At 39.9% G+C, this 27,513-nt stretch overlaps 1 protein-coding gene across 2 annotated transcripts; it reads right to left on the bottom strand.

Annotated features, from left to right (window-relative positions):
- Nucleotides 1–50: 50 nt before the first annotated feature.
- LOC146367450 (rap guanine nucleotide exchange factor 4-like) lies at nt 51–26,229 on the bottom strand. 2 transcript variants are annotated; one of them, XM_084911307.1, is made up of 30 exons: nt 26,060–26,229; nt 21,454–21,596; nt 19,013–19,101; nt 18,034–18,180; nt 13,445–13,517; nt 13,041–13,096; nt 10,612–10,718; nt 10,321–10,442; nt 9,662–9,845; nt 9,284–9,368; nt 8,743–8,803; nt 7,681–7,757; nt 7,090–7,236; nt 6,631–6,725; nt 6,416–6,501; nt 5,958–6,036; nt 5,299–5,449; nt 5,126–5,214; nt 5,013–5,040; nt 4,837–4,912; nt 4,147–4,293; nt 3,901–3,998; nt 3,579–3,704; nt 3,232–3,410; nt 3,012–3,102; nt 2,845–2,895; nt 1,711–1,798; nt 1,554–1,618; nt 1,377–1,431; nt 51–1,254 (listed from the first exon to the last, which is right to left on the bottom strand). In XM_084911307.1, exons 1-30 carry the CDS (start codon nt 26,125–26,127, stop codon nt 1,127–1,129), a joined length of 2,991 nt encoding a protein of 996 aa, XP_084767433.1. In that variant the 5' UTR covers nt 26,128–26,229; the 3' UTR covers nt 51–1,126. The 2 variants fall into 2 exon arrangements, with proteins under 2 accessions (XP_084767433.1, XP_084767434.1); XM_084911308.1 differs by lacking the exons at nt 18,034–18,180; nt 19,013–19,101; nt 21,454–21,596; nt 26,060–26,229 and adding an exon at nt 14,220–14,950.
- Between the last annotated feature and the right edge of the window lie 1,284 nt (nt 26,230–27,513).

Below are 27,513 nucleotides of genomic sequence, written 5' to 3'. Positions count from 1 at the left end.
ACCACACGCACTGAAATATCACAGTCTCAAGAAGGTTACCAAACCATTAGAACTGTTAAATTACCTATTTTTATTTACAAGGCAGACTACACAGAGTACAGTTAGAGGCTGCTTTGGGAAAAGGCAGCCTCGCTGCAGTTCTCAACACACACCAGCACAGCAAAAGCTCCTGAGATCAAAGCAAAATTAATGACACTTGTAAAGAACGCACTCAAAATCTACACGCACATATACAAAAATAAAATTACATGGATTGAACACAACTGGTAGAGATGACAAGATTTTCCCCTCAAAGTGTAAGTTAGACTCTGTAGCTGCAGTCGGTCCAAATCTAAGACATTGCAACTGACAGCAGAACATATCCGGGATGGTTTATACGCTTGGCTGCACCCTAATTCCAAATAAAACTCACAATAAATACTACAGTGACCCATTTGAACACTGCCGGTAATACCATTAAGGATTTAATCCGACTAATACTCTGTTAAGTAGGTTTAAAGTGTCTAACTAATTAATGGACACTGATATTTACCTAAAGGACATCAAATCCTACAGATTTTCAAAGGTCCTTATAGACTTATTTAGATTATAAAGTAAGTATGCTCTTTGAGATTTAATATTGACCAGGGTAAACAAAGAGTCTCGATCACTACAGTTTGTGGGGTTTCCTGTTGTGCGTCTATGAGTGGGATCATCAGGATAGAACGATTTGCTCTACAGGCAGGTACAGTACTTTATTGTAAACTAGGGCTCATTTGGGGTAGCACGACATTACAGGACACTCTGATAGAAATCCACTGTATAGAACACAAGGTCTACGAATTTCAGTCATGCAGGATATTGATTCAAGTTCTATACATTACAGTTCTATCTAACAGGTCCCAAACAGTAATAATTAGTACGATATGAACCCTCAGCCTGTTGACTGAGACACGGCGACAAGAGAGCAGCTGAACGGCTTCTGTTTGTTCAGGGAGAAGTGGCTTTTCACGGCACAGTCCTTAATAGTCCATAATAACACTAAAGTCACTGAATGCTGCGATTTGCTACTGTTGTGTTGATTTATTTTATATAGTTTTTTTATGCTAACATCACAGAGAAGGCGTCGTGGTGGAGGATCTGGAGCTCATGTCCGCCGAGGCTCCAGCCGGTAGGAGAGCTGCGTCAGCGCCCTCTGGTTGTCAATCACGCAGAGCTTCCTAACGTAACCCCGGACCTCCGCTTGATTCTTGTTCGGCTGACAAATGTCAGGATCTAACATTAGGCAGAGATAAAGCAGACAAAAAAAATTTGACGGGAAAGATTGTTTATAGTCTGTCTGCAAGGCCAACAGATTAGAGGATAAAAGTGTGCTCATGAATAATAAGCAGACTTACTGAATGGCTGGCTTCTACAGTGTCTCACTTGTCGAATTGTGTTTGCTATAATACGCTGATGGAACAAACAGAAAACGGCTTTAGATACTGTGCAAACATGAATGAAGAACAACACGGCACTAAGAAAACTGCATGCATAAAACATGCTCTCTCTTCTTTCTGTGAAAAGGAACTCACCATTTTCTCAAAATTGACCATGTTGTCAATGAATGTCTTGTTGCCCTCATGTGTAAATGTCATATCTGTAAAGAAATAGGTTAAAATGAAGCACAACCCAAATCGTCCATCTTCAAGTACTTCCTAAAGCCCTGTAAAGCCCTGTACTGAGTCATACCTTTTAGAAGAAGTGGCACAAAGGGGATAATCGGTGGTTCCAGTTTGGTAACAGTAAGTCGGTAGGACCGGTGGTTCCTTGATGGGTCCTATTGCCAAACAAGTTTCTGGTGTTAGATACATTTATAGATCAAGTTTTTTTCTTTAAAACACATACTGTTATGCCACCAGCCACTTATTAGGTATGCCTTTTAACTGCCCATTGAAGCAAATATCTGATTGGTCAATCACATGGCAGCAACTTCATGATTTAGGCATGATAACATGGTCAAGACAACTTGCTGAAATTGAAACCAAGAATCAGAATGAGGAAGAAGAGTTATTTAAGTGATACAGTAGTATAGTTGATGGTGCCATACAGGCTCATCTGAGTATTTCACAAACTGCACAAACTTCCTTCTAGGACTTCTAGGATGCTAGTCAGAATTCAGCATAAAAAACATAAAATCATGAATCCTTCCTACTTTATATCAGCGGTTCGGGCTGTTGGTAGTGATGTAAGGTGTGCTGAATATTTACTTTGGGCTCCTTAACACCAACTGAGCATCATTTAAATGTCACAGCATACATGAATACTGTTTCTGACAATGTATATCCTTTTATGACCACTTAAAGGGACGACTGCTTCCAGCAGGGATACCAAATCACATCAGAAAGCTCAAATGATGAAACTGGAAAAATGATTTCCAGATTCCCCAGATCTTAGTGCAATGGAGCACCTTTGGGATGTGGTGGAAGGGGAGATTCACATCATGGATGTGAAGCGTACAAATCTTCTGTGTGTTGCTGTCATATCAATATGGACCAAAACCTCTGAGGAATGTTTTCAGCATCTTGTTGAATCTGTGGCAAAAAGAATGAAAGCCTTTCTGAAGGCAAAAGGTTGTCCAACCTGGTATTAGTAAGGTGTACCTAATGAAATGGCTGGTGAGTGATCAGCCAAGCAATTGATTTTCCCTCCATTATTTTGTGCATCTGTCACCAAGACAACAGGTTTGAACCTAATTTTGTTTGTAATACTCATCACTGAAAACCAGAGACATTTACAAAGAAAAAAAATATTTCCAGAAGAAGGTTGAATACAGCTAAAAGTTTATGCACAATGAATTTCAATAGACCTGAAACTGAAACTCACCATCATGTTCTCAAACTCAGCATAGAACTTCTTAAACTTGGTGGGAAGTTTCTGTCAGGAAAAGCAGATGGCATCTCAGTGAATCGAGGATTTAAGCAACAGCAACATGCAGATCTGGTTCACAGCATAACTGTTCACGGATTATTCAGTTTTTCAATAAAGTTTACCTCCCACGTCTGGCTCAGTCTGCTCACAGCAGGGTTGCTCATCCCCATGATGATGGCAAAGAATGAATTGAGGTTCTTAAATTCTCGACAGCTGCAGACAGACACACACAAGCAGAATCCAAAGTGAAAACCAACAACATCCAGCTCAGCTTCCTCTACTGTTAGCTAGAAATATTTCACTTAGTGATGTGCGTCCCATTAACAGTCACATCCTACTCACTGTGCCGCTATCTTGATGAACTTCTTGAGGAGCTGGACTCTCTTGCTGAGCTGTCCGCAGAGGCAGACTTCAGTGACGACCCACAGCTGGACCTGGTTGAACCTCCTCAGGAACAAGTCTAGATTAGCCGTGGTTCGTTTAAAACTTTGGCATCCAAACGTGTGGTAGAGCAGCTCATGCTGTGGAAGAAGACAGGGGAAACAAGAAGAAGAGCAGGTTGAGAGGTGAGAGATCCTGCCGGTTTAACAACAGTCTGTGAAAAAGCAAAACTGCTGAAAATGAATTGACTCTGACTCTAAAACAAAAGTCTTTGCGACACTTAATGTACACAAAGGTGAGCAGGATACCTCATGAACACAGCTGAAGAGCTCCCAGTCAAACATCGTCATTTGATAAGCCAAGTCCTTGGAGCTCATCAGCTCAAAAGTTGACATGGAGCCTGCAGTGGGCCCTTCCTGGTCTGGAAGAGGAGTCTTGAAGCGCACAAAAACCAACACAGTTTCATTGTTTTCCCTCAGCATATAAAACTAATATCTTCTTGCTTCGTGGCCACTTTTTACTAAGTACTAAGTGCATTTCTTGTATCCTCTATATATATTTGCAAAAAGATTTAATTCAAGGTGGTAATGCAGTTTAATAACAGCATAGTTCATAACATTACTCTCTTACTAGACTGTTGAGCTGCTCTCGAGGACAGGCAAATAATCTCCCATTGATGCTCAAAGTAGAAAACACCGATACATCATTCGGCTTCAAGATTTGTTTTTCTGTAACAAAAATCGGGACAGATTCGCTTTCACAGCCACATAAGACACCATCACGTGCAAATTATTAAAAAGGTACACAAGATAATCTACGAGTAGACGATGCTGCAAGTTAACGCCTCTCCACGTTTAAGATTATCTGTTTTCTTACCACCCGCAGAGCTGAGGTGGACCAGCAGGAGCTCATCGGTAGTGCCGAGCTTGTCCGTCACGGCACTGATCACTTCTCGTCCCGTCGCCGCCACGGGAATCCTGATTGTAGTGTAGGTGTGATCGCTGCAGTACACCTTCAATAGGACTGCACACGCACACGTGAAATTAATACAGTGATATGGTATGTGACAGCTCCTGATCTGTGATGACAAAGAGCTGCTTCCAAGATGAAGAAACAGGAAGCTCACAAAGCTCACTGAAGGTTTTGCCTTTTTGTAGTCACAGACTGAATTATTCAAATATGAAAGCCGGCTCATTTCAATCAAATCAAAAGTTTATATTTTTTTAAAAGTTAGCCCTTGGATCTCTGTTAGAGTGATGACTGGGGTCTTTGTCTGCCTCAGCCAGCTGTCACACACATGAATGACAGTTAAATAATCGTGTTGTGGATCTATGCTGCCAGCCTATCCGTAAGATTTTGTCACACCTTTTGTGCAAACACAAGTGACAGGATGACAGGCAGGGTAAGGGAATATTCTTATCTAATCTGTCTTATGAAAATGGGGAAATCCACTTTAAATAGCACATTCCAAGGAAACTTGGCAAACTGCTGTCAAAATGTCTTTTTCCTTCAGGTTCAATATGAGTAAGAAAAAAAATACATAAATCACAAATGCACAGAACTTACTGTCATCTTGATTTCTAATTGGCTGTTTCTTCTGCAGCCTTTCCTCTCCGTTGCTGAACTGTCGTATTAGGGTCTTCTGTTGAATAAATTATATGACAGCATCCAGATAACTACGGATGAAGCCGACATGTGAAGTGGACTGTAAAATTGTATCGAAAGTTATATAACAGATGTACCTTTTTTGTTGCTTTGGCCTCTTCGGAGCTAAAGAAAAAAATTAAAAGTGATACAATGAATTTGTCGTGTGCATAAAGCAATGACAATAAATGTTCAGCCCACAGAAACATACTGCAATTTGACGACTTTCTCCAGGTCAGGTACCAAATCTTTCAAAGCTCTCAGCATCCGGGAGTCATTGGATAGACTTCCATACAACTCCTACGGAGACAGAGAGGAAGAACCACTCAGACTATGCAGAGGATCTGTGTGATTTCCTACATTTGAAAGGCTCAATGTGCTCACCTCCAGGAAAAAGATCGCAGCAGGTTCCTCTTGTAGCAGGTAGGTATGTGCGTTTGCCCAGCGCAGGGTCATAATCAGGGCTCTTCTTTTACTGTTGAGTGCATACTCCAACCTCTCCTGTTCAGAGCCAGGCGGCGATGTCACATGGTACGTGCGCACAAGGTTAAAGGTAAATAGAAAAGCATTGAACCATTAAAGTAAATAAACACAGGTATATGCATACCTACATCTATGTCTCCATTTATCCTCAATTAAAAATGTACCTTTCAAGCAGCTTTAGTTAAAATAAAGTGAGTTTTGAGATCATTCATTATGTTAAAAAAATGAATAAAGCATGGGATGTATTGCGTTAACTGCACAGTGCTAAACTTACATTACAACAGCTTAGGGAAGAAATACCTGTGCAACTGGGATTACAACTTGTTACTAAGGTGTGAAGGGAACAGCTGCTCAACTGCTGTTTCAGCACTTCCACAAGCAGAAACTGATGTTTCACAATCTAAAAATGGCGCCGGAAGTGTTGTTACATTACGCAGCAAACCGTGAAGAAAACCAGGGTTATGTACCCGACATGAGACCTGTTTGTTTTTATTTTTTTTGAAACGCACAGTTTAGATACAGCAGGAAGGAAATAAAGAATTTAAAGACAAAAAGGATATTGTGACAGGAGCAGAGGGCACAGCTGGCTGTTGGGCATGAAGACACAGTGCATGAGGACAAAATCATCCACTGCTGGGTCTGACACACGGGAAGAAGCAGAGTCAGTAGCAAGAAATGAGCAGATATTTAATCTTTAATGCATTCATCCTGTCAGTAGATAGTACTAATCCAGAGTCTAACCCAGACTCATGTAAACCCCTGAAACTTGTTTTAATGCTGTTTTTAGCAGCAAACCTTTTCAAACCACAGCAGAATATCCTATTTAATATCGCGTTTTATAGTAAAGAAAATACTGAATTATCAATTTCTTGTTTTAAAGTTCACACTAGTAACATTTTTTTTAATAAAAGACACTCTTCAATAATTCATAATTTATGCTATAGTTTATGAGTATCCTGCAATATACTATCCTGACAGCATATGATCCCAAATTATTCTGATCATTCAGCTCTGCTACCTGGGTCACTGTGATGTATGTCCATCCTCATCGTCTCCAAGAAGTGCTCAAGAATCTTCTCTGGAGTTCCTGATATCACAGTGTACCTGCCAAGGTCACCAAGGATCACATAAAAAACCCAAACATTTTTAATAAAATAGAGAGAAATACACATATACTGCAAACACAGTTTTAAAGTACTTTTAGGTACAGTGTGTATACACCCAAACACATACTTTATGTTTCCCAGTGTGGAGGCTCGAGGACTCTTTTCTAACACCAGCACAGGGTGATCGTGCTCTTTCAAACGCACCGTGTTAGCTTCCACATCCTGCGGAATAGAATAGTTCAAATTGAGTGCAGTACCATTCATCTGTCAGAGGAGGGAGACAAACATCACAGGGGCGGCGGCGTCATGAGCGATTAAAGCATTATGAGACATTATTGCTTTACACAGCTTCAGAGGATGATGCATATTTTCCCTCCCCTATTTTCAGATCCTGATAATACAGACACATTTTTCAACAAAGGGTTGCTATGTGAAATAAATACACATGTGTACCACTGCCTTGCATCAGTTCTTTATTCATAGTCATTGGGAAGGAGGCAAGCAGATGCTGGCTTTAATAACTAAACGTTTCCACCATTTTTTCTTCACAGATCTTCGATCAGATCAGGGATAACTGTCTGCCTACCCTGAGTATCCTGTTGAAGTCTTCCTTATCCACACGCAGGAAGTGACAGTTGTCCTCTCTCAGGACGATGGATGCAGCCCGAGGTGAATCTGTAACCAGGGCCAACTTTCCAAAGTCATCACCCCCGTGAAGTGTACACACCACACCCTGACACACACAGATGAACACACAACTTGCTCAGACACGTGTTCAGTTTACAAGCTTAAGATCTGAAGAAAAATATCAGGAAGGACGAGTAACTTTCTGAATCATCTTTGTATTCTGTACATGCGTGATCAATCCGCGTGCAGCGTATTTGTCTGTACACCGGTTGTGTGGTGTATGAGTACAATCCCCTAAGCCAGTTAATCACAGTGATGAGTCACGATGAGCTATGCACAGTTTGCCAAACTCACTGCTGGTGTTTCCCAGACCTACAGGGAGCACAAAACGGCTCGGCTCTTTGCAGATCTGATGAGCTACATATTTTGCTCCATTACATTCAGACTGAATATCATCAAATGAAGCAGAAAACTAGAACAACATTAAAGTATCAAACTAAAGAACATAAGCAGGTAGATGGATGGAAGCCTTTCAAGCGCACCCACACACCTTTCCATAGATAACCACATTAACGGAGCCCTTCAGGATGATGTACCATGATGTGCCTTCTTCTCCTTGGTTAAACACTGAAAGGTAATGAAAACAAACACATATTAGTCCTCGCACACACATTCTGTACACCTGAAGTTTTTCAAATTGTGAGGCATGTTTCCCCTCTTAGAGTCAGAACTCAAGTCACAAACACAATTGTTAAATCTAGACGTCCCTTTTAGAATATATAATTTTCTCTACAGGGGTGTAGCACAGGGTGAGGCTAATGGGTTAGCTATCATGAAGGTAGCTCTCTTTTTATGTGGTTAGATCACCGTGGTAACATCTGCTGAACACATAACCTGGTCAGGAGTAGGTTATATTTAGCTTCAGTTTAAAATTGGCTGCAAGCACCACATTATCACTGACTCTTTATTCACAGTAAAAAGAAAAGAAAAAAATCTCTGTGTTCTCTATATATGCAAACTGTCGAGCAGTACCTTATTAACCTTGCTGAACAAAACAGCAAGATAGCTGTAAATTACTGTAAGTAATATTAACACAATTTTAAGAACATTTTAAAACTACTCATGCACTACATAAAGTTACTTATACATTACTTAAATTTAATTACAGTATATTTATTTCTCACCTCCTTATTCTAGTAAACCTACCTTTAAGTATCTGTAAGTAAATTTAATTATATTGTGATTTCAAATAAAATGCATCGAAATTCCATTTAATTACAGGACAAATAGTCACAGGCCGAATTATAAAGTGTTACTGAGTAATCCACTGATGGCTGTTTCTATAAGCATGCTCCAGCTGCTAAAAGATAGATACACATGAAGACTGCACTGCAATCAATAGCACTAATGGAAATTTAAAAACTGATCTATGCAACTTTTTTTGCGCTGTTCTATAAATACTTTGTCTGGAGTAATCTTAGATCCCCCTTTTAAAATGGATGGTTCAGTTCAGTTGCCTCAACTTGTCCTCACAGGGGACCGGCACTGTCTGACAGGCTGAAAGACCTTTTTACAGAAGGAAAAATGTATTCTGTGACAGAAGAAGACTCACACACAGTTCCAGCTTTTGCATGTGACTCAAAGATCACCACACTCGCCAGTTCCCTCTTCACCTGCAAACCAAAACAAACTGCTTCAAAACTCTTGGATTTTGCTGCCCTGCAGACAAAAATGGAAACTAAACAAGAAGATGCCCAGATCAAGGTTTTTAAAGGTTATTAAAAAGTGACCTGAAAGTAGGTAAATTACTGTCGCCAAATAAAAATACACCTTCATAATCTCTGTAGTTATTACAGACCTATTAATGGTATAATACACATTCCCACGTGGCAGTAATGTGATTGCATAAACGAAAAAAAAGAACAACAAAAGTACTTCTGGAGCCAGTACACATTTAATTAATTCTGCGCATGGAAAACGCCTGCGAGCACAGGACAGACTGAGCACCACACTGTCGAGATAAATAGTATAACAGCTTCTTCTTCTTCCATTTTTAAACATAAAAAGATCATGATGTGGGGTTCTGATGCATTAACAATGTTCTTGGCATCTTGTACACTGCATGTAAAAGAGTGGCACACCAGCTAACTCACAGTGTTGGAGAGGTGAGCTAAGGCCTTGATGTGAAGCAGCTCGTCATAGATGATCTCTAGGTCATCGCCTGTTCTCTGACCAGGCCTGCAGACACAAAGGAGCGAGTCACAATGCAGTCACCACAAAGACTTCATGCATGCACATCAATAAAGTTACTTATGACAGATGATCTTTGCCTATTCTTTCACATGCTTAGTACTTTATATGAAGAATGTTGGTATGACTGGATATGACTGGGTTCAATTAGCGAACACTTCAGCACTCTGGTATCGGAGGGGAATGTTAATTATTGGATAAAAAGCAACAATATATTGCCAGATATTGTTGCTTTTAATGTATTTTGAATCTGCATTTCAAGAGTAAATAACAATACTGACGATTTCCTGAGGATCATGCGCAGCAGTGCATCGGGGCCAATCTGGGCAAGAAAGAGGATGGTCTCCGGCAGCTCTTCCTCACTTTCCCTCTTCTCCTCCTCGCTAGGTAACGGTGTGTCCTCCTCCTCATCGTCAAGAAAACGGTAGAAGAGGTATTTGTCATAGAAACCGAGCTCCTGGTCCACTGAAGAGCAGAGAAGCACACACAGTCAAAGCATCAGTATAAACGAGCGTGCATGCAGATGAACTGTTTTCTCATCTCAGAACATTTCAGCCATGTTCTTTGAAGTGAAGGACTTTGAGATTGGATTCAATTTATATGTTATATTCATGCTTGGAAACTCATTAATTCTTACTCTAGCATTCAAAGAGAAACCCTCCCTGATGACTGATGTTTAGATTCAAAACTCACATTCCAGCGCAGAGCCAAATGGAGACACACTGGCTCTAGTCTAAAACTAATTTGCAATTCAAAGTTTCAATAACACTTTATTCTAATTTACGCTCTAAATGATAAGTTACGCGTGGAGTGTGAATAACGTCTCCCAGCTTTTCAGCTGCTTTGAGGTTTGGGAATTGACTTAGTATGTTAAGATGACTCACGGAAAGAAATGAACCCAAAGATATGCATGATGAGAAACATCAGACTTAAGTATTACCATGATTTAGCACCCCTTCTTCTAGTAGTGCCTGCCACATCCCGACAGCATGGGAGCGAGTGAGCACACAGGCGCTCTGCAGCACCAGCCAGTCCACCAGCTCTGTGCCTACACAGCACTGTCTGCAATACACATGTAAACACACTGTTTACTGTATATTTACTGTGGGGAGGTTTAAAAATACTTAATGTAATTTTCTGTAAATCAACACCACATCCACAGAAAGCTTCCCCAAGCACTTGCAAGCACATCATTTTTCAGAAATACAAACAGAACTGCAGACCCACATACCTGTATGTCTTCAGGTGATACTTCCTGTCTCGAATCATGTGAGGGGCTCTGGACAGGATGGCGTTGCGGAGAACCTTTCCAGCTCTCTGCAGCTTCTCTGAGGGGATCTGCAGAACACAGGGACATCGGCTTAGGTGACTTCATCTAGTCCATCTAAATCTCTGACTGACTAGATTGAGATTTTTTTGTAAAATAGGCTGCGATAGAATCCATCAGGTTGATTGTTAATTTTGTTGGTCAAGCTTTAAGTGGTGTGTGTTGGCAAGAAGAAGTTTGGGAACCATTATTTATCCAGGATTGTGGTCCGATCGCAATCTGACTCAAGTAAGAATCCACAGTTGTTTCTTTATTGGATACACTGAGTAGTCACTCACAGTGCAGGCCAGGAAATGAAATGAATTTAGTAACTTGTTTAGCAGCAACAATAACCATCTGATGTTTCCTGTAGCTTCTGCACGGTGATGAAGAGTCATTTTGGAGCCTCGCGCCCATAAAACTGCTCTTGCTCATCGATATTTATGGGACATTTTGGTTAAACAGCCACAAAATCTCAGTTTGCTTAAGATCAGAACACGAGTATTCCAACAGATAAATTCTCCTCTTGTTAAAGCACTCTGATGTTGACTTACCTTTGTATTTTGGTACATTGTATTGTTGCAGTACTCAACCTTAAAGTTAGAGTGTTTAAAATATCACCAATAGATGTCAATAGATTGCAGATTTCTGTTAACTGACTTCTGGTTTCTTACCCCTCCCTATTTAATCATACACAACTCTATGACACAACGCCTACGACTTCTCTTTTCCTCTACCTTTGGTGTGCTACGTATGTATATGTATATGTGTATAAAATGCAATTATTCAGGATGGCGATGTCCATCTTGGCCACTGTATTCAGGATAGCTGGGCAACATGGCGGCTTCCACAAACCATTGCCCACCTTTATGTATTTTTAATGATTTAATTCTAATTTTATGACAATGCATCTGTTTGTGGACATAATCACACACTGATCAAATATATTTATGAGTACAATGTTCTTTTTTCTATTAAATAAAAGAAATTTAAAAAATGGTTGACTGCACATTGTAGTGTCATGTCATGGCCTACCGCCCTCACATTCTCGTGTAAAACTTTTAGTAATAACATTTTTAATTCCTTCTTGTTCCCCTCAATGACGGCAAGCCGACCAAGCGTCCAGCTGGCAAATTAGGCTCTAACATGATGCTCCCTCCGCCATGCTTCACAGTTAAAATCTCATTAATTGAGAATGTGATTTTGAGTAGCACAGAACAAGTAGCACTTAGAATTCAGTAGCCTTGTTGTTTGTGCAAAAAATGTCTGACATCACTTTGCTTATATTGCGTGTCTATAATCATGATTTAGACAAAGATCAGCTCAGGTTTTATGTTTAATCAATGCAAAAACTTCCAAATAATTCACAATTTTTTTCTTACAGCGATATGTGAATGTGTACATGGGCAGATTCTGAATGCTGCTCACGTATACTATGGATCACTCAAACAGTAAAACTGTATCAAAACACACAGCACATACAAGCAGACACATCCTTTATAGGCCGCACCTGCATAGACAGCAGGGAAAATGACAGATGTGTGTACACACACACATACACATACACATCTGCTTCTGAAAACAACAAAGGAAGGCATTTTAATTGGGCAGATGGGATCTTTCTTCTGTGTGCATGCATTATCTAACATTAGCATAACTACAGAGCATCACAGCTGTGAGTCATCATCGGTCTCTACTCAGAAAATACACGCACTTCCAAAATTCATTCTGGCACTCTGGTTCATTCACAAACATGAAAGTATGCAGCGTTAAAAACAGCTCGATTTTATGACCCCCGTGGCCCGGTTTACGACATGTTTCCAAGAAATATTCAAGTTACTTTCAGTTTCGGATGTTAACAAAAACAAAATATTGAGCTGATGTAATGATTACTTATTTTTACTTATTTTTACTTATTTTACTTACGTATTTGAATGAACTGCATCTTTTTAATTTCAATTATGATCACAATCAGGTTTTTATGTATCTACCCTTCAAGTTGCAAACAGTGGCTTGAAAACTGGGAAAATGGAAAAAAATGTATAAAGGTTTTAACCTGAAAAATATTTAAGTTCAAAATACATTAATAGCATTGCTTCAAACATTATAAAATACACAACTGCTGCTCAGCTGATTTTTGCACAGTTCTAAATTTGTCTAGAAACTTCTGCTTAGAGATATTTTGACAAGCAGTGACAAAAGTGGGTTTTTTAGTCAGGTTATGATGATCTAGAGTTTTGTTAAGTCATGCTTTCTGTAACTTAAGGCTGGGTCTGTTTCTCATTTTTTAGTTACAGTAAACTAATCTAAGAACTTCATTTAGGTTGAAAATGTAATCAGGAGGAAACATTTACCTTGTTGTGAGCTTTGTTTGCAGAGTCTGAATTCATGTTGTCTTTGTCTGTGAGTCCTGAGGAGAAAAAAAAGATTAATGCTAAAGCACAACAGGATGCTCTGCTTCCCAAAAGCAAAAAAGTACTGTATATCAACTAGAAAAAAAGAAACATAACAATTTTATATTTACATATACACAATATAGACTCATCCATCCTTTTAACAGGCTGGGAAGGAAAAGACCTGCTTCCTGTTTTTAGTCATCATACAGAAGTCTCCATCTTTTTTTGTGCATCTGCTGCACATTTCCAATTTATTACTTGCAATATGTTTGTACGCGTAAAAACGTTCATTGAATAAACATTTAAGCAACACCCAGAGTGTCTTTTTCTATTCCCGTGTGTCCACTTGTGCATCTACTCACTGTCATTGTTGGATCCACTCTCCATGGCTCCATAAGGAGGGGCCAACAGTGCAGCCAGGCTCTGACGATACTTCTAAAAAGCAACACACATCAGAGGCCACATCAGTCTTGAAAACACCTCTAGCAGGGTATCATCTATAAAGCACCAACATCTTTTAAACATCAAAACCCATTCCTGTTCCATCTCTCTCTCTCTAAAGGGCACAATGTTGCTTGAACACAAAAGCGCCCCTCAAAACAAAGCCCTTTGTACAACCAAGATCATTTACATGCAGAACAACATTATATAATACACACACACACACACACACACACACACACACACACACACACACAACATTTAAACAAGGGTTAGACTGCTTTGATGTGTGCAGATGCTGTTCTTACAGTTGTACATTTCTGCAGCAAAGACTATGAAACACACAGAGCCAGAGCTTTTGTGTCTGAATGTGCCACTGCTCTTCTGCAAGGTCATTATCAAGCAACCCGTGCTTTCTGACAACTGCCAGAAATACACACACACACGCTGGAAGAGAAACAGAGAGAGCATCTGTTTGACCTAAAGACACAAACGCTCCCCTATCCGTGTTTTTCTTGCACACACTCGATCCAGAAGCTAGTGAAGCTAAAACACTTCATGTCAATACTAAAAAATGCACAAAGGTGATTCCAGGGAGTTTCATTCTGTAAAAAGACAACAACAGGAAAAAACATACAAGCAAAGATTATGCACACTACACACTAGACACAGTTAAAGTCAAGGAGTCCGACTCACCTGAGTTAACACACTCAGCTGCTTAATACTGAAGGGACTGAAACCCCAGAGAGCTGCCCTCTGCTCCTTTACAACTCACACACACGCCACCGGATAGCATCCTGCTCAAAACAAGCTGCTCTCTTCCTTTTTTTTCTCCCCTCTCTCTTCCTCCCTTCCACTCACACAGTCGCCCCACTGTCTGCCTCCGTCTCACTCACCCTCTCTCACTGCGATCACGCCAGGAACCAAGCCACTTTCTCTCACAGGTTACCAGGGTGATTCGAGTCTCTGTATTACTGAGCTACTCTAGTGTAGGAAAAGGGGTTAGTAGTCAAAGAAGGGAAAGGCAGAAGTAGTGTTGAAGAGGAGGAGGAAAGGAAGGAGGCTAACAAAAGAAACGTGGCCAATAGAAGAGAGGGGAAGCTGGCATTAGAAATGTAGAGCAGGTGAAAAGGGACACAGGAATAAATCAGAAAAGAGAAATGAAGTAACCACAGTCCAGACCAGCTAATTATTAGCAGTAATTGTTACATATAAAAACATGTCTGTAGGCTATTTCCCATTCAAACACTTTTTTGATCTCAATTTTACTAGAATTATGGAGCAGCGCTTTTTTCTTTCATCCTTTCATCAAACACATCCTGTAGCTTTTTAGTCTCCACCACAAGCACACGCACACAAATTAGTCTTTGCACACGGGCACACACATAAAACACAGAGAGCCATATTTTGGAGATAAGATTAGGAAAAAAACAAAACAAACAAAAGACAACAACCTCAGGCAATGTTTTCTGTTTTATGTCCACTGTCCTTAAAATAGACAGTCGAGAGGGAGACAGAGTGCACTCACACACGGACACACACTCTACGAGCTGAATAATACGATGGTACACATCGCTTTAATAACCAATTATTGTCTTATCTAGGTCTCATGTGTTCCTGTAGCACAAAATGGAGGAATCACATTTGAGTAAATTGAATTTCAATTCATCCACGGTCACACGGGGAAAAGTCTTTTTTATTTTTTTAGACCAGATAAATCAAAACAATGTGATCGATAAAATTGTTTGCGAGAGGGGTCCTAAAATCCGATTTAAAAGCCAAAACAATTGAGAAAGAAAAAACACCAGACAGAAAATAGTTATTTTTTTATAACCAAACTGTCAATTACCTGCAATTTCATTAAAAATAAGAACCATCAAAAAAACTACTGTTTTCTCACAATCACTGTATGGAGATGAGAACCGTAGTGTGGGTCGGAAAGATTCTGGATTCTGCAATACAAAATAACCACCTGTCAGACCAAACAGCAGCTCAGACCACACAGTCTTTCATTGTGAGGTTACAGTGAAGTGCTGCCCAGCTCTGCCACGACTTCCTCTCTCAGAGAGAAACAGTGAATGGAGCTTGTAACTCCAACAAGGAGGCCCACGGAGAGGCATCTACTACAAAGCCAAATCTCTCGGGGCAAGGCTGTGTGAGTGTTCATACTAGTAGGTTGTGCGATATAGTAACTTTTTGCAACTGACTGTGAGCTTTTACATCATTTGTTATCAAATCATATTTTTATTTTATTTATAAAGCACACAAAGCTGACGCAGGAGGGTCACACAATAAAATGCCACACGCACACACACATCAAACAACAAACCATCACTTTCAGTACTTTTTGTTCATCTTTACGCTGAAGATACTTGATAATGACTTCGGCTGTCTGTTTCGGGGTCGTCGTTCTGCTGCAGAATACATTTGGGGCCAATAAACAATCATTCATATTTCTGAAAGCATTCTTTGTTTACAGCTTTTTTTTTCCCACACATGCCTAAAACTTTTGCACAGTACTATAATGAGATCGAAAGTCAATATCTGGTATTACCAAATCTATTACTTGCTATTGCTGTTGCATTGAAATCTGATGATTCTTTTCAGTTTTAATAATTCCATCAGTGCTGACAAGATCCCCACACCACTGGCTGAAATGCAGCCCCAAAACAATGCCAGAGCCTCCACCATGTTCTTCTGTAAGTTGGCATACTTCAGCTTAATTTTCCTGTTTCCCTTCCTGAAGAATAACTTCTTGACTTACCTTCTCCTTCTCTTAGATCATTTCTGATGAAGCTGCAGATAACTCAGCTGAAGGGTCTGAAGCATCTCTCTGGTCCTGCGCCAAGTTTTTGACATATTTGTTCTTAAGGACATGACTTTACTATAATATAACATATCTATAGTTTAAGCCTTCCACTTCTTCTTTAGTCCTCCACTTGTCCAGTTTCCTCAAAATTTCTTAAGGACAAATTTCCCACCAGGCTAAGATCTACCAAGATTTCAGCTAATACCTCATGGGAGTCACTTTATTGGCGCAAAAATGCTAATGCTAATTTTTGCTATTTGCCCAAACATAGCATTTAAAATAGATTCTTTGCTAAGTTGTATTTTGACACAACACTGATTCATTCATTGAGTTCGCTACTTTTTTAATACTTCATGTACTTGATTCTTATTCTTAACAAACAAAGAAAAAAAACATGGAAATAGTAAAAGGACTGGACTGAGAGTGAATTAAAAAAAAAAAAAAGCAGCCAATAGCCAAAGAAAAAACGTTCAAAGAACTTCAGAAAGTCTCAATTTAACAATTGAAAAAAAATCTGGCTCCTTACATAAATAAATAAATAAGGAGTGGCTCAAGACTTTTGCACAGTAATATCAATATTATTTCCCTTGCCTAGTGTATAGCTTCTTGTGTATGATCTTTTCATGTTTAAATATGTTTATGAATACTCAGCTTAGATGAGAGTGTAAAATAAGATTGCATATATTATTACATTACCACTCATTATTTAGTTACTGAATATACAGTATATGGTATTATGGCTACAGCCTATCCTAGCTGTCACTTTGCAAAAGAAGGAGAAACACCCTGGACCAAGACACAAAGACAGACAACCACACTCACATTCACATCCCTTGACCTCCTGTGCATGTAATGTGCTGTGGTAGGAAGCCAGCATGTCAGGAGAGAATCCATGCAGTACACAAGGACAGCATGCAAACTCCACACAAGCTGCATAAATCACTTTTTAAGGGAAAACATACTCTGAAAACTTCGTAAGCATCTTCTGGTTTCTTAAAAGAATTGTCCTTGGGCTTTTTGTTTTGATGGCTGCCTCACTGGAGAAATGTGACAGTTCATCCGAGGCAGAAAACTGTAGTTCAGACATGCAGATACAGATCACTGAATTCCAGTACGTCCTTTTGTTTGCGGCTTTGTTATTGCAGGAATCTGTGTAACCTGCCTAAACAGAAAATGTAATGGCATTTTTGGAACTTTATAGTTACTTTTATATAGTTTTATAGTTTTTTAGTGTAAGAAACCAAAACTATTATGCATATACATTAAAAAATTGTACCAATTCAAACAGATGAACCTCTCTACAGCAGCTTAACAACATTAAATTGCATTTAAAATGTCCATAAAATCATCGTTTTAATATTTCTCAGAATTAAAATATTTTGTTATTAACTTATAGGCTAAAGGAAATCTGAGAATACCTTTATTTTTCCAAGTAGGAAATGTGAATCCAATTAAAAGAAATAAAAAAGGAATCATTTAACTAGATTTAAATCTAACTTTAGATTTTTCTCACTGTTCTCACTTTAAATAAATCACTGTCAAGTTACCCGAAGTGTGCAACTAATAGATGTGCAAAAAGGCACCGTAATGGTGGACAGCCCTCTTGTGGTTAAAAGCACAATTACAATAAAAGTCTCAAAAGCAAAGCTCTTTCCACAATGGAGTTCATGCAGAATAATGAAGTTTCATCTCATGTCACACCTCCCAGAGAGTCTTAAACTCCCTCTGTTCGATCCGGAGCAGCTCGCTGGTCTCTCTGCTGACAATGGTAGCGTGGCGCGGCGTGTTGTCCAGGATCGACTCCCCAAAGGCTGTCCCAATCCCCAGTGTGCAGATTGTGACTGCATCCTGCACACAGACATGACAACTTTTAGTTACTGTGTTTCTATAACAGACGAGCATTTGTTATTGAGCAAACATGCTTTGTAGCAGCATAGTGAATGCTGCTACAAAGCAGTGAAATTATACAGCAGTAGCTACAAGCAATGTGCATTAGGTTATTTTAATGAACTCGGACAGACATGGAAAGCAGACGGATTAATATGTGCAAATGAATGCAAATAAATCCAAATATGAGCAACTGCTGTTTACTGTAAGACAAACATCTCTCGGTGCTGTATATAATTGGGCAGGCTAGAGGGAAGCAATGCACGCATATTCACTGCTTAGTGGTTCAAGCAAATACACTGCTTGCTATGGAAACCTTTTCAGCTGTCCAAACTGACATTTCAAATATAGCCACAGAAAGTAGGCCACCAATTTCACTTTAGGGCTACATACATGAAAAGGACGACTCACAATAGAGGAGCTTCTTATCGCCGTCTTTCTTTCGAAGCAAATCCTCTCTCCTTCTCCTCCCACGTGTCATTCTTCCCCACTACATGTATAGTATAACTCTATTTCCACGCTCTCACAGCGAGGGTTTAAAGTAAGGAGGAAGCCAAATTTCTCAGTGGCAGTTTCGCTCTGGTATATTTAGGAAGGGAGGCACAAATGGAGGCTAAAGAGTCAAACAAATTCAGCTCTCAAACATACAGGACAGAGTAGAAGCCCCTTAAAAAGGATCTTGTTTGATAGAAAATATATGAGAGCACTGGGAAATATCAACCATGAAAGTAACATTACCAATCCAAAAGCATCCAAGTCATTATTCATGTATGTTTCTCAATGTGACTCTCACCTGGTGGTTAGCGGTTTCTGACACTTTGACATCCAGGGAGCCAGAAAGGACTGCATACCAGCTGGTGCCAATGTCTCCCTGTCGAAACACTGCGTATAGTAAAATACGTTAAACCACATTGAGAGCTGATGAAAAACGTCACTAAGACAAAAGCACTCATAAAAACATGCCCTGCCATCTGATGATGAACCACAATCACTGCTGAAAGAGACATCAGCCAAAAAGGTTTTGATACAATGATAAATTGATAATAAATATATTTGCAATAAACTGAAATGTGTTTGAAAAGGTTATAAATGCACCTATAAAGGAAAGTGTTTTAAATATTTTTATCTTTAACTGAAAATAAATTGACTTGAGTTCAAATAAGCAAAACGCTGACAAAACGCTGGTGTTAAAGTAGCTACATTAAATATTGTCTTGATTTTGTGATCATTAAATTACACTACTATAAGTAGTATATTGGATATAGGTCCACAATTTGTTGGACAAAGACACAATTTTTGCAGTTTTGCTTCTCTACGTCACTGCAGTCAATCTTAAATCAATCAATCGTGGTGTGACTGAAGTGCAGACTCTCAGCTTTAATTTGCATTAACGGTAAAAAGACATTTTTATTTATAATCCCCCAATTTCATAGACTTATATAGAATTAATTGGACAAACTAACAGGATTTTAAACCCAAGGATTGTTTTTAACACTTGGATGAAAATCCTTTGCAGTCAGTGACTGTGTGAAGTCTACAATCCATGGATGTCACCAAATGCTGTATTTCCTCCCTTCAATGCTCTGCTTAGGTCTTTGCTGCAACCACCTTCTGTTGCTGCTTGTTTGTGGCTCTCTCTATGACTTAAAAGTCTCCAGCAACTGTAAAGCATGCGCTGTTGTGTTGAGATCATGTGACTAACCTGGCCCGTGAAGAATATCCAGTTTCTTTGCCTTGAGAAACTCTTGGGTTGCTTCTGCAGTATGTTTTGTTTCATTATCTATTTGCACTGTCGGGTCAGTTTTGCAGCATTTTTCTAAATCTGAGCAGAGAGTGCGGCCATGTACGCTTCACAGGTCATCCTGCTGCTTCTATCATCTATCAGCAGTCTCACCATTGATAAACACTATAGTGACCCAGTTCCACTGTCAGCCTTATGTACCCATGCCCTAACATTTTTTAGATGATACACCTATTCCTCAGGAGTGTCCTTGACTTGGCTAGAAGTTGTTTTTCATAAGCCTTGATTATAATCCATTGTGAATACAGACACAGGCAGCTGGAGACCCAGTCACAAAAAACAGGCAGGATGCATACACGGACCCTTGCGCTCATCTTCTGATGATGAAATTTACTTAAATCACTTGGACTCTCTCAGACTCATGGACGCAGGAAGTATAACAGAGGCTTTAACCATAGAAATACTTCTATCATAATCCATTTTAATTGCCCTCTGTGGTCTTTTAGGCCTCTCGGTATCCTGAGCTGGTCGTTGCAGTCCTCCTTTTTAAGAATACACCACATTAGTACTTCGGCTACCCCTAAAGTTTTTTCTATCACTCTGACAGACAAAGCAAAACAAAATAAACCTAATGATGGCCTCCCTCACTGACACTGACATCTCTTTGGGCTTCATATTTAAAATGAATGTGAAAAGCTATAAAATGCAAATTCAAGACTTTTAATCAAATCCAGATATTATGTCTGTTTAATTTCTCATGAAATTACATGAACAAGCCCTACTTGGCCATGAAACTGCTTTTCAGTGGACTGTCCAATTAATTTTGAGCCTCTGAAAACGGGGGACTGTGAATAAAAAACGTCTGTAATTCCTAAACAGCTGACACAATATTTTTGTTAAACCCACTGAATTAAAGCTGTGCTTCAATCACATATTGGCTGATTGATTTAAAATCCACTGCTTGCAGAAAAATCAAAAAGACAAAGCATGAAGTCCAAAAGGAAAACATGTAAAACAGACTGGATCCAGGAAACAATAGGGCAAGAGGAACAGAGTAATGGGAGGATACCACTGTATATACTTACTCCTGTAAGTATATCGTATACTTATAGTATACTTATACTTATATAGTGGTATCAGGGAAGTGGAGAGAGCTAGGGAAAATGATACACAGTTGAACTAAATCACAGAGGATGAGGCAACATAAGCAAAAGTAAAAGCAAATACAAGGAACAATTAATAATATTAATAGTATTGCACAAATTAGTTAAAAACAGGCATTGAAGAAGGTTAGGCACATTTTTGCATTCCAGTGCATCGTAAGTCTTACTGCACTCTCTCCTTAGGAGACAAAAAGGTATATTATATACTGTATGATGATTTCCTCCAATCCTTTAGAGCCTGACTAAACTCGACAGCATCAAAGACATCATTTTACATTCCTGTCAGTATTGTGGGTTTGTGATTGTGCGTGTGTGTGTGCGTGTACGTACACGTGATGCCTTTCTCCAGGCATTCATAAAAGGCACAGGCACAGATCTGCAGTAGGAGCGGAGGTGGGAACCTCTGGAAGGCTTTGACCTCTCTTAGTCGGGTCAGAATAATATCCACGTCCTCTCCCGAGCGCTCCGCAGGCCTGCGCAGAGGAAGAGCCACCATTAAACCCACACGAGGCATTAAAAAGGTGTATAAGGGGTTATGCAAGAAACAATTGGCATGATTGGGTTAAAACGTCTTGATGCATTCTCAATCATCCAGGAAAATAAATATCCAAACTGAGACTGAAGAAGTCACTTGGATGAGTGACGAAACGTTTCTCCCAGAAAACGCTACGTCCAGATGAACAGAATCAACGTTTGGATAATTGGCATGATGTAACTTGTTCGGCGTGATGGATTATCTATCTTATTCAGGTCTATTTCAGCCTGAATGATAGCAAATCAATCAAAATCCTGCAGTATGCTTTCACTAGCAGTCATGTTAGACAGTTGCAATTATCAGTCAATGGACTAAACCGTGAGAAAGCAGCGATATTGCCCTTTAAGTAAGAAGGCTGCTCTATTGTTATAATATTATCTATGAATATTTGTGCGAGAGCACGCTGTCATTGTTCTGCCTGGTGTCTTAGTGATAACAGTGAAGAGCTGCAGGCACAGTTTCTCTCAGCTCAGGCCCCCCACAGGCTGTTGATGTAAGATCTCATTTGTACTGCTGCTTTTTCTAATGCGCTTAAATCTGAGCACACACACACACAACTAAGTCATTGTTGGACATCTAAGCAGGCACACACAAGAGACTGCACGCACGCACACACACAGAAGTTTGATCTGCGAGCTTAAACAGTCTGTTCTGAGACGTGGTGGTGCAAAAATACCAAGCCAAAAATGTCTCAGAGTAACACACTGCACTTAGCACCATTCATTCACTTATTTTCCCCTTCTTTCCTGATAGTGACTCATCTTTGCACGTGTGTGTGTAAGTGTCTGTGTGTGCATATATGTGTGTGTTCATACAGAATAGCTAATGCACTGTGGACTCTTCCTTCACAGATGAGAGCCTCTCAGTCCCCTCTTCTGCTTCATCTCCTTCCTCTTCCCTCACTCCCAGCCCTCGCTCCTTTCTGTCTGCTTCTTCTAAACCTTTCTCTAATCACCATCTACTTTTCTCTTCTTCCTCTTTCAAGACTTGCCCGGTTTTAGAACATGACAGCCAAGACTGAAAGGGACAAATGCAACCCATTTTTCTCCTTTTCACTAGAAGCACAGATTCCTGGTGCATTTAGTGCCACCACTTACACATACCAAACGCCCTATTTATCCCTTTACGTCTGCTCCGCAAGCTCAAAGGCAAGAGTGACTCCCACTTTACTCACATGTAGGTACGTATGGTAATAAATGCCGAGCACGTGTGTCACGAAGCAATGAAATGTACCTGTACCGTGTACCTGGAAGGGTTTGCCACAATAAAAACAGATCAAAGGCCGCGTTGCACAGCCCATCTTCTATTCCCATATCAGCCACGAGCTCAGAGCTTTTAAAGGTGGGTCTTTTTTTCCCCTCTCACATTCTTTCTTTCTTTTTTTTTGGTCTCTGACTCATCCACCTAAAGCTCGTGTATTGGCCCTTGGTGCTTCAACAGGGTGTCATATCCCAGACTAGGCTGGGTTAATGGTTGAGACAGGTGGGCTCCCACACACTACGACAGACAGGGAGAGACAGGGAGGTGAACTCTGCAGGGTTGAATGGGTAATACAAACACCACCCTTCACATATGCGTCTATAGTAAAACTGTTCGGCTGTGTCAGTTATCGTCCCCTGGTTAAGTCTTCGCCCTTTCCCTTTTGTCCACTAACCTGTGCTTGCTCACTCGCTTCCTGTCGGGAGGAATCTGCCTCCCCCGCTGGTGAGAGAAGAATATGACCTGAGAGTTGTTCACCTTCTATCACTGTCCCTTCATGTCTCCTCTCTTCCTCGACCTCTTCCTTTTGTCAGCCTTCCCCTCTCCCTCCCCCAGTCTTCGTGTCAGCAGAGAGCTCAGCTTTCAAGCACAAATTATGGCGTGTGCGAATACGCACACACACAAACAAGGATTAACAAATCGACCGGCGTGACACACTGAAGACAAAAACCAAGAGACAGCAGAAGATCATGCAGATTGTTTCTTGAAACAACCATCTGGAAAAATTCACTGTTCACAGACAAATAAATCAGAGGTTGATTTGTGGCAGCCTGTCAAAGTGCCACACAGATTCAAAACAAACAGATTTATTCGCCTGGTGGATTAATACGTTACTGCAACACACATTATGTGATTGTATACAAGAACCTCTTCTGACACTCATCTGCATCACCACTAACAACCAGAGATGGTGTTAAATCACTGAGCAGCATAAACCCAGCTCACTTTGCATTCAAATGACCAATTAGAGTTAGAAATGACTCAACAAGTTTTGCAAGATTTGCAAATTAACCTACATAATACGCACACTTATACTTTTCACCTATGAGGAATTGCTTTTGCTAAGACTTACTACTTTGATATGTCACCCTAGTGCTAGACAAAAATATTTTCCTGCAATAAAAAAGGCATTAAATATAAACTTGGATCTGGCTTGGTGCTGTGTGTACGTTGAGTGTACCATCTATTTAACTCCTGGGTCAACAGAAAACAAAGCAAATAAGATCTTATCCCACATACTTCACAGCCACTGGCAATAAATGTCTTCGGACAGATATATTACAGACAGTCGTATCTTAACCTCTGTCTTTCTTTCACCTTCCTCCCCTCTCTGCCTCTCACTCCTCACTTGCTCACATCAACAGTTAGCATAGATGAAAGCTCCCAAACACGCATACACACACTCCTGGATATTGATTGAATAAGAGGTGGATAGCTTAAAAGCACTGAGTGCTCTACAGTAAGATCCTGCAGAGTCTTTATGAACATCCAGCTAATACTGCATACTGGTGACTTTAAGTTTCCAACATAATTATTCTAGCCTTAATTTCGGTAGATGTTTTCAGCACTGACTTAAACAGAAAAAAACAACAACATTTTGCACGTTTATTTTATGAGATAATATGAACAGGAGAAGGACACACTCAATCAAAGCTGCAAACAGAACACAATCGTTAAACTTAAACCAAATTTATTTGCAGTGTTTCTGTGCTAGACCACCAAGCTAATGGCTTATGCCAAAGAGAAGCCCTCTTAAATAGGGAGTGGCTGTAAGTCTGCAACCAATCACATTCCCCACTTGCTCACCAGACCACAGCAAAGATCACACCACCCTTTGAATTTTTACAAAAGCATAAGCTACTTTGAGCAAATTGTTCAAAATATGTGCAACTAAAACTGAAGCAATCTGGAACTTAAACAATTTCTAAATTATTACAGATTGTAAAATATATGTAAGCAAGAATGTTCAGAGATTTTAAAGGCGCCAGCATCTCGAGTTGACTATTGGTGGTAATGTGTTTTTTATGGTAACAACTCATTGATTTTTACACTGTAAATCTGAAGATGCCAACTGGGCTTCTGGAAAGCTACGAGGCTTTTCTCACTAATTTCTGACAATTTATATTCCGATCAATTACTCGCCAAAATAACCCAAGGACTAATTAATAGTTAAACTGGTTAAAAAGTATAATGCCGTGTTGTCAATACCCTTATCAGTGACTAATAGTTGCATTTATCCACTCAGTTTTATTCCAGGTGAGGATTAGGAGACAAGATGGTTGCTTCAGGTTGCCATTGGTAATGTGAGGATGTGTCAGATAGGTGTGTGGGTGGGTGTGTGTGTGTGAGCTGTGCTGTGCATGTCATATATGTCACTGCCTATGATCTAGAGTAATTACTGTAGTGCTGCTCTTCATCGTGTTTATTTATTCGAGCCCTCTCCCTGAGCTTTTTCAGCACAGTAAGGGAGCTTTACTGTTAATTGGGCAGGCACAGTGTGGACTAAACGATTTTCTAATCGCTGCAGCTTTTGGATTGTTGAGCTGTTGATAGACAAACTGTGAATTGGATGTTCGGTTATTCTAATCTGTTCAGTCAGCCCAGACTAACGTAGCCTCATGCAGCACTGTGAGATAAACGGGAGGAGGAGAGAAAAAAAACAATACACTGCCTGCGCTGGCTGGCCTCTAGTATTTTATTCAAATCACTAGCATACACGCCACAGTTGTATTTTAAAAATGTATGGCTATTTGATTCAAGCAGGCAGAGATAAACCATGTGCGTCTCGTCATCAGCCATGCAGTGCAGAGACACCACAGTGAACCTCGAAGCCACCAACGCCTTTTTGACCGGAGATACAAAAACAGGGATTAAAAAAAAAACGGTGTGTGTTGTTATGCACTGCAGTCTGTACAACTGGGCGACAAGTGGTGTCTATTTAGTGAAATGACAGCGATAATATACTAACACAAAATGAGGCGTATCACGTTATTATTGCACAGTCACACACTGCACACGCAGCGATCACCGGTTCCGATTAATCACGTTGACGCGGATGAATGAAAGAGGGCAGAGACGACACAATCGTTGCTGTGTGGGGATGCGCGGCGTGGCACTGGGTCATGTAGTGCTTTCACCCACCTTTTATCCAGGCAGCAGATCCACTCCGCCGATGGGGACGAATTAGGGGACGTCTGCACCGCGACCATCTTCCCCGGCTGTGTGTGTGCGTGTGTGTGTGTCACTAGACACTGTGATGCTTACCGGAGGAGGGTTCCCGGTTGTCGGTGGTCGTTAATGGTTGTGAGCTCTGACTCCCCCTCCCCGCCCCTCTGCCTCACACAACTACGGGATGTGTGTTCATATATATATATATATATATATTTCTTTTTAAAAAACAACACACACACACACACACACATATATATATATATATATATATATATATATATATATACAAACTTCAGTCTTTAATTAGCTCAGGTCTCTTCAAATGTCACTGCGTGTCAGCATGGGGTGGACCCCAATCTGGGAACCCATTTATTAGTCTGTTAGTCTCCTGCAGATACCTGTGTATGAAGACAGAAAGGAAATATTGATAAGATAAGATATGATAAGGTAAGTTAGCATTTATTAGTACCAGAAATGGAAATTTCAAGTTGTTAAAGCTGCAAAGTATACAGGGCAGGAATAAATAAACAGATGCAGCATATTGCATATATAACAACAATAATACTATGCAAAAAAAATTATTTCACAGTGCAGTGGTTGTGTACTGATCAAAACTGAGATTTTTTTAATTGGGCTGGGGGTATTAACTTTTAATTTTTCCAGCGTAGTGCATGTTTATAGACTTTATACATACCACATTGTAGAGCGTTGTTTGTCTCCAAAGCCATTCATAGTTCGTTTCCTTCTTACATCACTGACCTGCTCCAGATTCAAATTTTGCGTGTTTGCCCCCAAACTGTGGAGCAGCAATACCCCCACAATCAGATTTGTTCCTTCTTCTAAGTCTTTTAAAACTACACTTAAAACTAAGTTGTATTCATTGGAATTGAATGAATACATTCATGTAGTGCTTAGATTTTAAATTAAACATCCAGTAGTGTTAACAGTTGATCTCAGACATCACAGCTATTTTCTTATAACACAGGATAATGCTAGAACAAATATCAAGCATATTCATCAGTTAAACAATCCTCCCAGAAAGCATGATTTAAGAGCAGAGGCTGACATTGTTATTGGGGATTCTTCAGACTCATCATACCCACACAGTGTATCATTTTCCATCTTCATCTCTGATCCCTATTGTGAAAACCCACCCAGGATCATGTATGATTTCATACAAGGAAATCTATGTATTTAGTTTCAAGGGAGTTTGTCATCAGGCAAAGATTTGTGAGACAGCAGGCAGCATGAAATTCACCAGTAATATGAGAAAACGTGATCTTAAAAAAAAAGTTATGTTAATTTAAAGATTGAAAGCATTGCATTTAGAGGAATTTAGGGAATTTCTCCATTTTCACTGACTGCACTGAAAAACCACAGCAGGTCAGACAGAAGGAGGAAGGCGAGAGAGTTGCGATCCCATG

This window comes from Perissodus microlepis, chromosome 18 (assembly GCF_051167445.1).
Source record: "Perissodus microlepis isolate ML-2025 ecotype Zambia chromosome 18, ASM5116744v1, whole genome shotgun sequence".
NCBI lineage: Eukaryota > Metazoa > Chordata > Actinopteri > Cichliformes > Cichlidae > Perissodus > Perissodus microlepis.
The sequence above is the reverse complement of the archived record's forward strand: the minus strand, read 5'-3'. Positions and strand labels throughout refer to the sequence as shown.

What these genes read in the sequence shown, in the direction of transcription:
- LOC146367450 (XM_084911307.1), bottom strand. Translation starts at nt 26,127, where the DNA reads ATGGTCGCGGTGCAGACGTCCCCTAATTCGTCCCCATCGGCGGAGTGG. An exon ending in CGCATGATCCTCAGGAAATC is followed by an intron (nt 9,369 to 9,661) that starts GTCAGTATTGTT and finishes TTGTGTCTGCAG; the next exon opens with GCCTGGTCAGAGAACAGGCG. An exon ending in TCCACACTGGGAAACATAAA is followed by an intron (nt 6,502 to 6,630) that starts GTATGTGTTTGG and finishes TGACCTTGGCAG; the next exon opens with GTACACTGTGATATCAGGAA.